Here is a 16,811-nt window from a genome sequence, read left to right on the forward strand (position 1 = left end):
GACTACGTCTAGTTTCGAGACTAAATCTCTTAATGTGTCAGTACAACGTGCACTCACATCTCTAACAGACAAAGGAAGTGTGTTTCAGCGCCGTCAAAGAGGAAAGAAAACCCCCTTTGTAGTGACTTAGGCGAGTCGGATGAAAACCGAGCTGTGTGCCACATCTTCCACTAAATGATAAAGCCGCTACCCTGGAACTGAAGGTAGGAGCGTCTATATAGAAACCTAGCTTAAGAAGAAAAAGAAAAACGACATTTAAGCTACTCTGGCGAAAGTTTATGTCGTGTTTTCTGTCTAAGGAAGAGTCGTGAAACTCCCTCGAGCATCTTGACTGACTGTCGTGCTGTATTTGTACAAAGTTTACATCAATAAGAGGAGGTGGTAGGTGCTGTAAGTTAACGGTTGAGTTGGGGCTGTTGGCGACGTCATAAAGTGTGAGAGTGGGCTTAACCGGAGTGGACTTTTTCAACCGGAAGACTCAAAACAAGTCCTTGAGGAGGTAAGTCTTCATCACTTCATGAAAAACAAAATGCTCAAGAGTGGTTAAAACTTCTTACTGCTACTTACTGAGGTAATGTCCAGTCTGCTCCAGTGGTTAGTCTGCTGTGGCAATTTCACCCAAGTATAGAAGGGTGTTAAAAGGCTACACCCATACGGGACGAGCCCACACCTCGCCCACCTCTCACATGTTAAAGCTGTTATAAAGTTTTATATAGCCACTAGCTTGATCCAGAGATACACGTTTTAATATACTGTTAACAATACTGGATAAATGACAGTGCTATTCCTGTAATTATTTACTCGAAGCTAAAGTAGTGCTGGGCATTGTGACAATATTTATGAGTACGTTTTCCCATTTCAACAGGCTATCCATCTTGCATTGTACGCACGACCACATGAAATAAATAAATAAAACTGTTCAGAGCATTGATTTGCGCTTCACTGTTGGGGCAAACATTTATATGTGTAAATCAAATGCCTCTCACTTAATTAAGTCATAGTGTAGTTGTGTGGGATGGTTTTCTTTGTGTGAGTGAATATGATCATGTATTTGTCATTTGTTTTTTTATTAGAGCCCAACTGATGGTGGATTTTTTTCGACACCGATTTTTGGGAATGAAAAATATGCTGTTTTCTTTATGTGAACCTAACTCCAATCCAATCAGATCAAGTCAGTTTTATTTATATAGCCCAAAATCACAATCACATTGCGTCAGTGGGCTTTACAAGTTCAATGAAAAAAATGTACATATTCTTTATAGACAGAATACAGATGGAATTCGCTTTAACAGTTAAGGCAGGACATTTCACAGTTTATCATAAAGTATTGTTCAAAATAACATATGTGCAATGAAATAGTACAAAGTTTTAATAATGGCACATATAAGTTTACATGTACGCTCATACTGATATATCTGTTATAGACCAACTGAAAAATAGCTTTTAGGTCTTGAGTTCCATAAGATTTCCTGAATAAAGGAAGATTAAACTAAACTTAACTAACTAAATAATGTATCTAATTAGCTAATTACATTTTTAATTACAGCTTGAAAAAATTACTTTTTCCTGACGATATATTGGTTGGCTGATTTTATCAGCTGATGTAGGCATTGTCGATGAATTGGTATCAGGTGCATATGTCGTCTGATATGTGTGAATATGGAACTTTTTTTTTTTCACAGAAACTAATTCAGAAAAAGATTCTTGGGGTTATTTGCATCATTAGATTCCCAGTCAATTTATTTTGCATTTTCAGTACACTGAAGTCATTGCCTCCATTAAATGATCTTAATGAACGCAGGATATATTCTTTGGGTTTGACGGCCAAGTTTAAGGGATTATTGCAAAAAATCTGAGTTTAGGTATTAATTCTGTGTGGCATCTGCTCCAAAAATCCAGTGTAACTTGGTTGCTAATGTGGACAAATTAAATTTGTAGTATGAAATAGTGTTCATATGAACTCTATATGATTCTGCTGAAAGTCTCTAATTGATCATATTGAGTTATTGCTCAGCCCCAGCCACTTAAAGCTTTGTGTCTTGTCATGATTATGTTTGCTAGCCCACTGTCTTTTGTGAAACAATTCTTTGTGTCACAAATAATTATTTGTGTTACTTTTCTACACGATTGTAGCTGTTTTCACACCTTTCAATCACAAAAAGATCAAAGTCAAAAAGTATAGTGTACCCAATATTAAACAATCCTAAAAAAAAAAAACTGACATTCTTATAAACACACTGCTAAAATAAAAATACGCATTATGATTTTGCAGTTGTGAACTTTTCCTCATAAAACATTTTGAATATGCAATAAAAAAGTTAGCTGTATCAAGCAATGAGTAAGATGCACAAATGATTGTGGATGGAAAAATAAAATGGCTGCGTTCGTTCAAACCGTTTTTTTAAACCACCAGCAAACATTTTAAATATACACTCAGAAAAACTGTTCTCGTTTCTCTTGAGTCTCGATTTATCTCCTGCCCTGCGTGTGCCCCAGATTGATAGTTACACCGCCTCCCTCTCATAAGCCTTAGCACTACTATCCTGTTGCCTTGACTACTGGTGTGTCAGGGGACTTCATCCTGATCCACTGCATGATTTTCTCTGACACTAGTTCAGAGAGACTGCCACGAAGCAGTGCTGAAAATGAGAATAACTGGAGAGCTAATTTAGTCTTCTTCTTCCCCTTACAATGGGTCAGCTCCTCACCCACCTGAGTTAACAGTAGTTCACTGTTCTTCAAGCTGCGCTGCCGCTCTGCTCATCGAGCACGTACCACAAAAATGGGAAGTTTGCTCTCTTTCTTTGCACCTAACCGTGTCACTTCGTTTGACTTACATCCCACTGTAAAGAGGCATGATACAGACTACTACTACACAAAATAATATTGCAGTATGTTTATCTTGATCTTTTGAAATCTCCTCAAAAACACTTCATAAATGCTTAAACTGGGCAACAAAATCAAATATCACAACATTTTTGACAAAATCCCCCAACATAGATATTGCAACAAGATTATGGTACATTCGCAAAATATTAACACTTTTTGAAAGATAATCATCAGTAATGTGGATGTAATGATTAAGTGGGTAAAGGCAAGTATTAGAGCAAGTAGGACAGTCTGGTTAGTCTGAAAGGTGATAGAAACGTCATATCTAGGTCTGCAGCAATCACAGAAAATCTCACAGTAAATGGTATTACAAAAATATAAGTTACCATTACCCTTTAAGAGATGAAAAAATATATTTTTTTGTTGATCAAAATATTATGTCCCAACTGACCTGAAACTTGAAATATTTATAGTTTAAATAACACTAAAACAGTTAAAGTCAATACTGTAGATTAGAAAAAGTGCACAGTATGATATCTATCAGTTTTCATACCACGGTTTACAAACAGTTTACAATTGTGATTATTTATTTTTTTATCCGCAGATTATTTTTTAATGATTAATGTTTAGTCTATAAGATGTCCATCATAAAGTTCTGGGAGTACAAGGTGACATCTTTATTTGTCTTGTTTTCATCTGACCAGCAATCCAAAAATTGGATATGAAATTTACTGCCATAAAAGACAAAGAAAGCCGGAAAAGTAGCAGTCGGCAGAATAAAATGTTGTCAGTTAAAGTTTCTGCACATGACTCATATTTGTGCATGTAATACACACCATGGTGACATTTCTACACCATGTGTCATACCATGCTCACATTGCATGTTTATAGGCTGTGTTTCAACATTTGTAAGACTGGAACCACAGAATATTTTAAAGGAGACCTCGAGACAATTCACAGCCGTGTTTGTGCCAGCAAAAAAAAAAAGATAATTTTGACAGGAAGTCGGGACATCTGTAGCCATGTTTATGGTGACCAAAGCAAGTATTTTCAGCCAAAACATATCTTTGCAACATAAGGAAGCAGAAAGTTTCAACACATTAGTGGTTTGAAGAAACATACATTTCTTACATTTATTCTGGCCATTTGGTTGACAGTTTCGAAGCTGTAACCAGTAAAAGAAATGGTTAAATAAATAGTTTACTTTTAACATTAACTGTTGCCATTTTTTGCCAGTTACTAGACCTAGTTTTTGTTTGCCAACTTAATTATTTTTTGCTTTTTTTTTACAAGTTGCTTGTGTTTCCTACACTTAGAGGCATAATGAACTGTGTCAGCTGTATGTCATACTTTTAGCATCTACTTCTTTCCACACACACCTTCATCCCTCCTGAATGTCTTCTTTGCTATACAAGAAGTAACAAGCATCTGGAAAGAGAAGAAAAGGCTTTCTTTGTTGTGACAAGTCATTACGCAGGAAATGAGGCGGGCCTAAGAATGGCAAACAGCAGTGAACCTGGCTCGGTCATAGGTTTACAGGATCCCCTACTGCAGTGTTGGGGAGGGGGATACTTGCTGTAATGGAGCCTGTATGAAACAGTCTCATTAGGCAGGGAACCAACTGGAAAAAGTGAACTACACAGAACAGGGATGGCTGTGGGGGTTGGGGACAAGGAGAGAGACTGTTGCTGTGTAATTGAGGGGAATTGCAAACACTGAATGTGGAATGGCATTCTCGTGTGGCTGTTGTGTATCAAACAACGCTTGTGGACTGTGGCTCACAAACTCTTTCTTGAACTCTAGCAGTCAAGGCAGTGAGAGCGTGATACTCTGTGCAAAGGAGGTCGTGTACAGTCGATGTCAGAGCAATATCCAGAAGTTATTTCTGACCACATTTCCAAACATTTTCCACTGCACTGTGAAGCAACTTTAAGAAATGAAACCAGAATAGTTCCCAGCTGTAAAAACGTTGAAAGCATCCTGTGACGTCTCAGTAAGGGACCTGCATGCATATATGGGAATCACAAATGGAATACCATTTAATAGCCCAGTTTTCTAAGGTTGGAGCCACAACAATTACTCGATTAATTGATAAGTTGATCGCAAGAAAATTTGCTGCCAGTTTAAGTAATTTTTTAATAAAAAATGTCAAACATTTGCTGGTTCCATCTTCCTCAGCATAAGGTTTTGCTAATTTTCTTTGGCATTTATGAAAGAAAATGAAGAATCTTTAGGTTTTGCCTGTTTTTGGGACAAAAAAGAGCAATTTGAAGACTCTCGTTGGACTTTTGGAAATCGATTAATCCTGGAAATAACTGTCAGATTTATCAATAATTAAAATCATTGTTCGTCTAAGCTCTATTTGAGGCAAACAGCAGTCTCTGCAGAAAGTAAAATTTATGGAGTAAGCCTTAATTGTAAACTCTACTGTATCTGCGGGATTCTAGTTTGTTTTTAGGCTTTAATTACCATAATTCAGTAGTCGGTGGAATCTGTAAAACTGTTAGGCAACCAACAATCTCTGATAACTGTTTGTGTTAGTTTACCAGAGTACACAGTGTTTTCCTGTTTCCTCCTCTTATTATAAATCATGTAAGCAAACTCTTAATCTATCCTCTGAGATTCTTGAAACCTCATGGCAGCACTTTTCAGTCAGAAATCTTCTGGGTTGTGTGGCTTTGTGTGTTTGAGAGAATAAATAGAAACGCCCATATTTATGTCTGCTCCAGCTCAGCCTGCTCACTGAGCTGTCCTGGAAAAGTCCATGTGACCCAGAGCTGAGGAGGTGCTGCCGCTTCCTCATCCTGTTGTATGTCAGAGCGGAAGGACTACGAACAGGCCTGCGGGCCAGCCGCGTGTCATTTAGACCATAGTCCTGCTAGAACAGAGTCACACATCACAGTGATTGCATATTCCCAAAGTGAACATCACTTTCATTCTTGTGGATGACTACTGCACCACAATGTTCATAAGCTTGCTACAAACTTGGATAAGCCACCACAAAATCCTATGATGCGGTGAAGTGTTGTTTTTTTTTCATCTGTGCCAGCAGCCCCAAGGTGGCGATGGTGGATATTTATGAAATTTTGTAGACTTTAATTGTGTCCAGAGGATGTGAAGTTTTCTGTGGATGGATGTTGATTGCTGTGGGTATAAATTAACTATGTAAAATTAATTGATTTGCATTAGGTACCTTGAAAGTGCGTGAATTTTATTCTCAAAGAGCTTTATGAACCTTGTATCACAATGTTTTTGTACAGACTTTTATATTTTTTGAGCCAAGCACATTGGTCAAAAACATTTTCAGCCTCATTTGTGGAGGTTATGCTGGGATTTATTTGAGCAGTGCTCCGCTAGCTGAATTGCTGATTTCACAATATGCAGAATAAGAAATCTTCGGTAAGAAATAAGCTGTATTACTGTGTGGTGCATCTGGTTTCACTGATTTATTTTCCACCCATAAGCCTGAGTGACATTGTTAAGAGTATGTGTCACTGGCTGCTTCTCGAACCTGCCTGCCTCTCATGTCTCTCTGCGACTTTCATAAAAGTGCAGGAAATTACACCCGTGTGACAATTACGAGAAAAGAGGGCGTCCATGTGTAGAAAAGACCTCATCCAAATTCACAACGCTTTCATTTGTGCTACACTGGATAGAACTGTTCTGGTGCCAGTATCACACGAGTGATGGGATTTCAATAATTGAAAGAACAAGAGATATAATACATCTTTCTCTCCCTCAAATAAATTCATTATAGGTAGCTCAGAGCAGTGGAGGTGTTATTCAGGGAGATTATTATGCAATTGAACCGCAGGTATTAGCAAAGCGGCTCACATAGTATGGCTGGAAATAGTTTTTCTTTGTATGTGTCATACTTTTTCCATTCTTTTCTTCCTCCCTGCCCCCGCACATCTCTGTTTTTGTCCCTCCCACACACACTTCACCAGATACATGTTGTAAAAGATTAGCTCAGCCATCACGTGTTTATTCATTTTACATTCCCACCATGTTGATCTTTCTTTTTTCTTTCTTTTTTTCCTCCTCTTCTCTGGACTCGAATCTTTTATGAAATGCAAATTTTCGATGGTTTATGCTGGAAATGTTACTTAGGAAGGTAAAAAGATGAATGGATTTAATTTGTCCTGATGTAAATTGCCAATACATATGTATCTTTCTATGATTTCCCCTTGCTTATGAAATATTTAAAACAGAGGAGGAACCAGAGGAGCAAAATTGACATTTTTATTTAAATGATTTAAGTACTGTGTACCAAATTTATGGAAGTCCTTTGAAAGGAGAAAGAGCTCATCAAGAGCTTGATGAGCTCTTTCTCCTGTCAAAAAGGCATATGTGAATTGTAGGCAAGACAAGGCAAGTTTATTTATACAGCACCATTCAGACACATGGTAATTTAGTTAGTTATTTCAGTTGGTTATTTTCAATTATTTCAATGGCTATAGATACATTAGCCATAAGACATTACACCAATTAAGAAATTACCTTTAAAATTCAATAATAAATAGTTATTGGTGAAATATACCACTCGAGAGTTATTAACCAGGAGCCAAAGGACTCAGGTGTACTCATGTAAAAGAAACTGTGTTGCATTCTAAACAACTGAAGTAGATTGGGGGAATAAAGAAAGATGGCTCCTTACAGCTGGTCCAGCTTAATCTAAGTTATTGGAAGTCCCAAGATCCCAAAGTGATTTAAAAAGACATTATTTTCACCCTTGTTGCCTGGTCTAGCTTGTGTACCCACTTAAGATTGGGTGTGCACGAACACGTTTGTGTAAAAATCACTCTGTGCTTTCTAGGACTTGGATTAATGAGCCATTTATGTTTGTTCTTGGTGATTTTTGTTATTTTTACATTGTAAAACAATTACTACTTTGCTGAGAAGCTCCAGAAATATTTTGTAGACTACAAATCTTCTATCAGCACTGTGGTCAGTAGATAATGACAGTATTTTTATTTATTTCCTTTCAAATGTCCCCTACACTCTGGTTCTCACCCCCGTAATATGCCCCATCAGTATGCAGACTGTCAGGTGACTAACACACCCATGTTTGCCTCAGCATTATCAGTGGGTTGAATGCACAAATTGTCCCATTTAATACCTTTTTATGCTGTTTTATTCTGGATATGCTGTTTTTATGCATCCTCATATCCCCAATCATGAATACCCCTGTATATATGAATAAACAGCATTCACTGAATAGAACCATGGAAACAAAGAGAGACAGACACCATGATTTAAAGGTGAATAGGTCCAGGTGGTTTCAGTGTCTTTGTTTGCATTGGTATTTTTTAACCATCATTTGTTTGTTTGTCTTTAATCAGTGTTTGAACAGCATCTGCTTAAAATCAATGAGAATATTCATTTTCACATTAAGGATGAGATTATTGTGGAGGTTAATGTCTGGACGTCTCAGTAACCACAGTCAGTATCAGCCTGACCTTTTAGAAAAGTGGCTTTGTTGGGAATTACAATGCCCTCGGAAAATTGTCCTTCTGCCATGCTGTGAAGGGCCGATAAATTATCACAGTGCCAGAGGATTCATACTGTATCCACGGAGACCAGATCACCCCCACCCCACCGCACACACCACACACCTTTTGTAACCTCGTGAAATCGGAGTAATTCTATTTTTCTCCTGTGTGTGGACTCAATGGTCTGTATTTATCCCTCTGCTTGTCTGTCTGAGGAGCATCTTCAGCACACTTATTATGATGAAATACTGCTGCAAGCTGAGAGGAATTATTGAACCAATGAATCATTTATTTTATCCATACAGGGAAATTAATGAGGGTTGTTGGTCTCCTGCAGGAGCAGAGAAAGACGTGACGTGGGGAGCAAAATCACGGAGAGAGTGGAGAAAAGGAGGTAGAAACACCAGCCCAGCTATCTGCCTGCCTGAGAGTGCCGCGTCATGGGGAAACAGAACAGCAAGCTGCGGCCCGAGGTGCTGAACGACCTCAGAGAAAACACAGAGTTCACCGACAACGAGCTGCAGGAGTGGTACAGAGGCTTCCTCAAGGACTGTCCCACCGGACACCTGACTGTTGAGGAGTTCAAGAAGATCTACGCCAACTTCTTCCCCTACGGAGACGCCTCAAAGTTCGCCGAGCATGTCTTCCGCACATTTGACACCAACGGTGACGCCACCATCGACTTCAGGGAGTTCATCATCGCCCTGAGCGTGACGTCTCGCGGTGGACTGGAGCAGAAGCTGCGCTGGGCTTTCAGCATGTACGACCTGGATGGGAACGGATACATCAGCCGGGCAGAGATGCTAGAGATAGTTCAGGTGAGGACACACTTTATGACTCATACTACAGAAGAGGGTTCCGTCATGGATGTGTATGCTGTATATAACAATCTCTTTAGTCTTCCTCTGAGTCATCTGGGGTATAAATGTGACCTCAAAATGTAGCTGATATTATAAAAGTATCAATCAGTTATGAGTACTGTAATTTTTGTTTTGGTTCTTAACGGTTTTACCTCAGATGGATTGAAAATCTGAACCGATAAAGGAAAAGGAGGATAAAGAGGAGGATATCCAGTCAGGTTTCTTTTTTGCATTTGCACATTTTAAGACAAATCTATGTATAAATGCAACAACATTGCAATTGTAATTTATTCAAAACTAAAGACTTCCACCACATCCCAACGGTCACCTTTAGTACTCACTCGGATACTAGCCACCTAAAAATTCCTGATTTTTCATCAAAATGAATCCTTTATTACCTTATTACAAAATTACAAAAATTGTAAAAAAAAATAATAAATAAATAAAAAAATCCCTATCTCTCAACGTTAAAGAAAATGAAAAGAGTCTATTCTTGGACAGGACACGTCCTCCATTCAGGTTTGGGGAAAATTCATTCTGTAGATTTAGTAGTTATTGGTTATTGTAAACCTGCTGACAAATCAACCAACCCACTAATAAACAAACATGGGAGAAACATAACCTCAGATTGCGAGATGTGTCTGGCAAACAAACAAACAAAAAAAAAATCTAAGTTATGTCCTTTATTCTTATTTTTTGAGGTATAAATATTCTTTAAATATGCTGGATCCCTCATGTTTTTGAGTGACGTTTGGTTTGGTTATTTCCTGTTTTACTTTGTAGTTCATATGCTGTTTCACTTTCTACTTCCTCGCTTTGTCTGTTTTCCCACCCTTTTTGTTCCTCGCCTGTGTTTCCTCCTCATTCTTTGTTGGTCTCACCTGTCTCCCAGTTCTGTGTTCTACTTGTGTCTCCCTGATTTGTTTAGTTTTACAATTGTTGATTTCTGATTTGTTGCTTGAGTTTTGACTGCCTGCCCTTTGCTTTTCTTTATTTCTCTGCCTACCTTTGTTGTTTGGATTCAGTTTCTTTTTTGGGGGGGGGGGGGGGGGGAAGAGGATTTCATTGTTTTTGCCCTCTGACTTTATTAGTTTCATAAACTTGCTTTTACTTTCTATTTGGTTGTCTTTGTGTCTGCATTTTGGTCTTTTTTTTGTGTGTAACTGTGACAGAGGCATCTTAACAAATAAAACAATACAACAGGTGCTAGCTTTTGACTTGTAGCTCAGAAAGTTTTAGTTTATGGCCTCTAATGGAAAAAAATGACAGCCCTGGTAATGAGTCACTGATTACTTTTGTGTCTATCAAATGTAAGAAAATTACAAAAAATAAGAAAGTTGTCATAATTTCTCCCTTATTTCCTTTAAGTGTCAACAGTCCAAAATGTAAAGATATTACGTTTGATATAACATACACCAAAGAAAAGCAGAAAATCCTCAGATCTCAGCAATTGGAACAGACTGCTATTTTTGCTTGATGATTGGATGAAATAATTACTGATAAAAATAGCTGTCAATTATTGATTAATGCACTCATCATTTCTGCACTATTCCCTTGTCTTGTATGTATTTTATCCCACTGTCTGTGACTGTTTTCAGGTGCAGTAGTCAGGAAAATTTCACCTCACATCATGCATGCAGGCTGCCCTTTCTGTTTTTTCCTTATCACTGTGGCTATATTTACTCTTCCAATATGGTGAGCTGAGCAGCCCGCAGAGCCATATCAATATTGGTTCAGTCCGTTGTGTTTGTGGATACAAATGAATGTTAAAAAAAAACAACTCTCTCCCCCGTGAAAGCCGCAGACCTCCATGTGAACTGTGTAGCTCATGTAACTGTATACTTTTAAAAGTTACTAACGCACACACACACATTGAAGCATTTTCAGAAGGACTCACTGTGAGTAACAGCAGGATGAGCTTCAGTTGTCAGAACATCATCATAACCAGGTCGCGACGAAGAACAGGTCGAAGTATTCAGATGAAACCTGTCACAGATGTTTTCGGTGGGAGCAATCATTTCCTGTCTTTACTCCCTAAAAGATACACCAAATTGATATGAATATAACAGCATCAATGTCACTCTGTAGGCAATTTACAAGATGGTGTCATCCGTGATGAAGATGCCTGAGGACGAATCTACACCTGAGAAAAGGACAGATAAGATTTTCAGACAAATGGACATCGACAATGACGGTAAGACTGATGTGGAAACTGCTGTAAATCACATCACGAAGAACAATTCAGCAAATTGCAGTTTGTAATAAAATAAAATATCTATAATCTATAAGGAGAGATTTTAATGGCTGAGAAGCCCATCATAAATGTTGGTTGGCCAATATTATTGGCCAGTTCTGGCCTTATTATATGAGTATCAGCTTGTATGTTGCCTGAATGTGAATTTGAAAACTTTTATTTCACAGGTAATTGTAATTAATAAATTCCCAGCAAGTTTATTATTTCAATGCACAATGCACAAATGTACATATTGTAAGTCACTTTGGACAAAAGCATCTGCTAAATGCCCTAAATGTAAATGTAAATGTCATTTTGGATAAGAAAGTTTATTGTTAACTTGTACAGTATCCTTTCTCAGATACATATCTTTTCTCACGTGTGTTTGATAATCACATTTGAGGGATCCATGGTCGCATACACATAGACTGAAACTTTTAGAAAAACAATGGTGAACTAACAAGGTTTAGCTCAGTTACACTTGTGTGTGTAAGATAGCTAAAAATATAGTCAACATGTCATAAAAGATTAGTTATGTAATGTGCTCTGACATTATACATGTACCACCACTGAGCTGTTTGGAGAGAAACAGGAAATGAGGAAGATGGGGGACCAGCAGAGTCAGAGGGAGAAGTAGGATGTCACATAACAACATGACATAACACGACTCACAACATCATTAACAGTCTTTTGCATCCGAGCCTGCTGAGCCACCTCGATGCCAGTGGTTTGACATTTAGTATGAAAAGGTGACGTGACACCCATGTGATACGTGGCTTCAGTCTAACTCCAAAGTCTTACTGTTCTGAATGCTTTTGTCACATCTCAGTAAGATATTTAGAGCTGTTCATATGGCAGGGGAAAGCTTAGCTTGTTTCGAAGCAGAAGGTCAAACTGTGTGTCTCAGGCTCAAGTTTTATAACACAGACTGGGCCTACGGCTACAGCTGCAGCAGGGGTAAATCCACTAAAACTCAGTTAACCTTCCTATCTAATGAAATTTACCCAGATGCTGTGTGACAGAAAGTCATAGTTACTTTAAGCAAATTACTTGGTGCTGTTGCTTTTTATCTTTGTGCTCCATTAGTCAATTCTGAGCAAATATTTGCAACATTTGCCTCTGGTGTTGTCAGTTTTATTTAGCTATTCTCTTAAGTTGGTTGCTTAGACAGTCTGTTGAAATCTCAAATAGCATATGAAGTGTTAAAATAGTGCAGGGATGCATCATTGGTGTGAAGACCGAAATATATTAAAATAATAATTATGTCATTACTCTACTGCAGCTCATTTTGCTTTAATAACTATTAAACATTTCATCAGTTTTAAGTCTTGTGTAAAATACTGACATTAAATTAACTTCCATTGATTCTGTAATTGAACGTGTTGCCAAATTATAAAGGGTTGTCTCCTGTTAAGAAAATAAAGACAACAGAAAGTATAACACAGGGAGACAAAAATAAGTAAAATCTGAATAAAACAAAGATGAAAACATTGAAACCAGGGTTAAAAGCAGCTTTAAACACGTGTTTCGAGCAGTGATATAACATGGGGCATTGATTCAGCGAGCCTGATCTCTTTAGGCGAAGTGTACCAAAGTCTTTGGGCTCTACGAGCGAATGCATAATCAGTTTTTAGTTTTTAGACATGATTTTGGAACAGGTATCAGATTCCTGCCTGGTGATGTCAGGCAATGCACTTGGCTGTAAATGGAGAGCAGCTCCAGGTGCCAATCCAGACATGACCTTAAAATCAACTTCAAGTATTTAAAAATCAGTTCTAAATGACACAGGTATAGTCAGGTAATTTGGAGCCCAGCTTTGGTATTGTGTACAAGTTTGAGGCAATTAGGAAACAGCTGTAGAATCCTAGAAACCCATCTAATAGAAATATTAAGTAATTATTCCATGTTAAATATTTTCTTTACTTTTGATTTTAAAATTAAAATTCTGTTTTGTACATTTTTTAAATATAATTTCCTGAATATTTATTGAGTTGTTCTTAGGGTACAAGCTGCTGTCAATTAATGCAATGGATTTTTAAGGGATCTCTCAATTAATTAATTACAAACAGGAGGTTCTGTTCCCTCCACAAACTTATAAGAAGTATTCAGTGTTGGTATCATTAATATTGACACATAAATATAATCGTTTTTTGCATCCATTTCAAATTTTGTGTTGCCCATTCCTTCTTATCAAAGTGTTAATCATTAAAGTATTCCTAAAAAATGAAAACGGCTCAACAGCACCACCTGCTGATCACTGTGACTTTACAGCTGTGACCGACTTCATTATTCAGTGTTAAAAATGTTGGTGCAGGTTTGTTGCAACGAGAAGGAATATCAGAATATCTCTGTTAAATTTTTTGGAGTTGATTGCTGCGTGATTCACCCCATCATCATCACATGTTCGACTGCTGCTGCTGCCTCTGACTGTGAATCTTTTTTTGGTTTCTGCGTCACAGGGAGATTGTCTTTGGAGGAGTTCATTAAAGGTGCCAAGAGCGACCCTTCTATTGTCAGACTGCTGCAGTCGGATCAGGGAGCCTCTCGTCAGTTCTGAGGACAGAGAAAATGACGGACACACACTCTGAAATACAGTCACAAACACACACCCGTCTGGCTTTTGTGCTGCTCACCGGATCCCGTCATCACGACAACAGACAATCCTTTCATTTCACTCCATGTCTTCATGTTTACATGTTTACAGTTTCTTCTCTTTTTATCAATGTGGCTCCTGTTCTGTGGACTATGACGTGCTTTCAGTTGAGGTCTTCTGTGTATTTTCCAAAGCTCTCTGGTTTTACCTTGTTTGCTCCATAAGTTAAGTGCCATATCAGCTATTTGTACTGACTGGATTATGTGCTTGTAAGTATTATGACTCTTGTTATGTTACATTAAGAGAAACTAATTATATTACATCATATAATTTGATTGGACTTAAAAGGGGGATTGTGGTATTTTTAAACCTGGGCCCTATATTTTTCAAAAAGTTTTAGAATTGGTCCAGCAGATTGCGTCATCTGGCAGCTGTGACATGGCTGTAATGGCTATAATGTAATCCTTAGAACTCCCTAAAAACTTGGTATTTTTAAGTAAGCTACTTGGAAGGATTTAGAAGACCCTATTTAAATGGTCTACTATAACAACTCCGTCTTAGTTATTAACACAACTGATTAAAGGCTTATATAACGTATATTAAGCTGTAAATTACATATAAAAAAACAACATTTTCCCTGAGACATACTGCCAAATGATCTTTGGTGCTGACAAGGTAGTTTTGATGTCCTTTAAATCAACTGCAACAAAATGTAGCTTTAAAAGACAACAGCTCTTGTAACAGAGTGTTGAATTCGCCTGACTCCACCTTAATGAAGAATTTTATAAAACCACAACCTTTTGGGGTTTTACTTTGTTTCTCTACACAACATACATCAGTATCAGGTCATTAATATTTATTTTCCTAACCTGCCGACATGGCTGGAGAGCGCAGCTTGCTCTTGTTGCTGCAAAGTGTCTGACAGTATTACAGAATGGATTCCTACAGAAATGAACCTTTGTGTTAAATAGTCAGATACGTTTCTTTATAAAGCAGAAACGAGTCTTGTTAAAGAAGTCTGACTTCAGACTTCAAGAGTGAGACAAAAAGGATATTACCTGACAAAGGGTGCTATCATAATGTCACTTTAATAACGGCCTCAGCCTGTCAGTGACAAAAACAATCACTTTTAGTGGAGATCATCAACTGGAATGATTCCAAAATGTTATTAGTAATAACTTATTTACACACCAAAACATGTAGCCCAGGTTTAAAAATACAGGAACTGTCCTTTACCTGTGTTGAATAGTGGCTCATTGTTGTTCAGGATGTCAACAAGCTCTATATGCCTTTGGTATTGCATGCGCTCAGTGATATCCGTTTTTACTGATATTGTAACAGTTCATGTGAATAAGGAGGCCGTGATTGTTTTTATTCCTTTTTATTTTTGTAACAAAAACGTCATTTTGTTTTCACACAATTGAAATAAAGTCGTGTAAGAAAAATCTACACAAGAAGTCCCACAGTATCCCCTTGTCCCGGGCAGACATGATGCAAACCCACTGAGATTCACACTTGGATTTGCCACTTCACTGGATTAAAAAGAGAAAAAAAACAAAAAACGATAAAGTCACATCTGGTTGAACATTGAAGTGTTACTTTGAAAAGTCCACATCTTAAAATAGGTGCTTGAGGGGAGCTGAAGAGGAAGGAGGGGAACGATGTTTGAAAAAGACGTGAATGAACAACTGAGACACATTCATATCCTCATATCCTCCCTCTGCCACTCAGCTGGCAGAGGTCGTATAAATATGCAATTTCTAACGTTCAGCAGGTATGTGAGGCAGAGTTCACTCCAGGGACACGACATAGACACACCTCCACCTCCCCCTCCCCTCCCTTCCTTCCCTGTGTGACTGACAAAGATGATGTGAGAAACTGCAGGTGTCTCTTATGTGTCTTTTCTGGAGTATTTCAGTAACTGGGCGACCCGGCCTCCCCATTCGTCCACAGGAGAGGGGAGGCAGGTCACGCAGGACCAGACCTGACCAGATAAAACCACGGCAGTCTGGATCAGATCCCGCCCCATTTGGGCTCATAATTCATCCTTCTCCAAGTCGTCATCCAGGTCTACGTCGCTGAGATCGTAGTCCTCCTCCTCTGGAAGCTGCGGGCGACAGGATCAAATAAAAGAGTGTCAGTAAAGATGCAAAATTATTATGCTGCTCTTGTTGGACTGTTTGCCTGTGACACTTAAAAACTCATTTTATAAACTGAGTCGAATAAACGGGGATGGATTTTAACTGTGAGAAGCCCCATTTCAACCTCAAACTGGTCGCCCGGTACATCTGTCGTAATTGGATGTGCAGTTTGAAGGGGATCGAGGCCGCTGATTAAATATAAATATACGTTTTTAAAAAGGTGCCATATTGAAGTTAGAACAACTATTAGTGGGCAACACTACAATCAAGATTTCATAAATCCTAAAAGACTATTTATTGACTACACAGGCCAAGTTTAAAATTGAACTAGACATTTAAAGACTTCCAAGGACCTGTAGACATCCTGTGTAAAAAAGATCCATTATAAAACTGCGGTGAGCTTGTATTAATGTTATTGGAATGGTATTTTATACGTTGTGGCTGACTGAGATTGAGCTGTGATTGGAAAACAACTGAACAACTTTGTCTTCTTCTCTGACCACTGTGATGCTCCCCTCACCTGTCCATCTTTGCCGTCCCAGGCCTCAACAGTGTGTATCTTGGGCATGGAACCTCCTCCAAATGTGGCGGTTGATCCGCGGCCCACAGAGAGCTCCCTGAAGAGAAGTTGAAGCAAGTTAGCACTGTCATGCAGCTAAAAAA

At 38.2% G+C, this 16,811-nt stretch overlaps 2 protein-coding genes across 4 annotated transcripts in view; one reads left to right on the forward strand and one right to left on the reverse strand.

The window, feature by feature from the left end:
* hpcal1 (hippocalcin-like 1) lies at window positions 1-15,456 on the forward strand. 2 transcript variants are annotated; one of them, XM_030405240.1, is made up of 4 exons: window positions 1-499; window positions 8,627-9,139; window positions 11,270-11,375; window positions 13,874-15,456. In XM_030405240.1, the coding sequence occupies exons 2-4, from the start codon at window positions 8,762-8,764 to the stop codon at window positions 13,969-13,971; spliced, it is 582 nt and encodes a 193-aa protein (XP_030261100.1). In that variant the 5' UTR covers window positions 1-499; window positions 8,627-8,761; the 3' UTR covers window positions 13,972-15,456. The 2 variants fall into 2 exon arrangements, with proteins under 2 accessions (XP_030261100.1, XP_030261099.1); XM_030405239.1 differs by having other exon boundaries at window positions 10-499; window positions 8,659-9,139.
* Window positions 15,373-16,811, reverse strand: part of pdia6 (protein disulfide isomerase family A, member 6) — a 14,643-nt gene continuing 13,204 nt past the window's right edge. For both annotated transcript variants that reach the window (XM_030405238.1, XM_030405237.1), the window contains exons 12-13: window positions 16,669-16,765; window positions 15,373-16,114 (exon numbers count right to left, since the gene is read on the reverse strand). In XM_030405238.1, the coding sequence (XP_030261098.1) occupies window positions 16,043-16,114; window positions 16,669-16,765 (169 nt within the window). In that variant the 3' untranslated portion in view covers window positions 15,373-16,042. The remainder of the gene's footprint in view (window positions 16,115-16,668; window positions 16,766-16,811) is intronic.

Source organism: Sparus aurata, chromosome 22 (genome assembly GCF_900880675.1).
Source record: "Sparus aurata chromosome 22, fSpaAur1.1, whole genome shotgun sequence".
Taxonomy (NCBI): Eukaryota; Metazoa; Chordata; class Actinopteri; order Spariformes; family Sparidae; genus Sparus; species Sparus aurata.

Excerpts from the sequence above, each read along its gene's own strand:
- hpcal1 (XM_030405240.1), top strand. The coding sequence starts at position 8,762 with ATGGGGAAACAGAACAGCAAGCTGCGGCCCGAGGTGCTGAACGACCTC. Across the intron at positions 9,140-11,269 it reads AGATGCTAGAGATAGTTCAG|GCAATTTACAAGATGGTGTC; the intron begins GTGAGGACACAC and ends GTCACTCTGTAG. Across the intron at positions 11,376-13,873 it reads AATGGACATCGACAATGACG|GGAGATTGTCTTTGGAGGAG; the intron begins GTAAGACTGATG and ends TCTGCGTCACAG.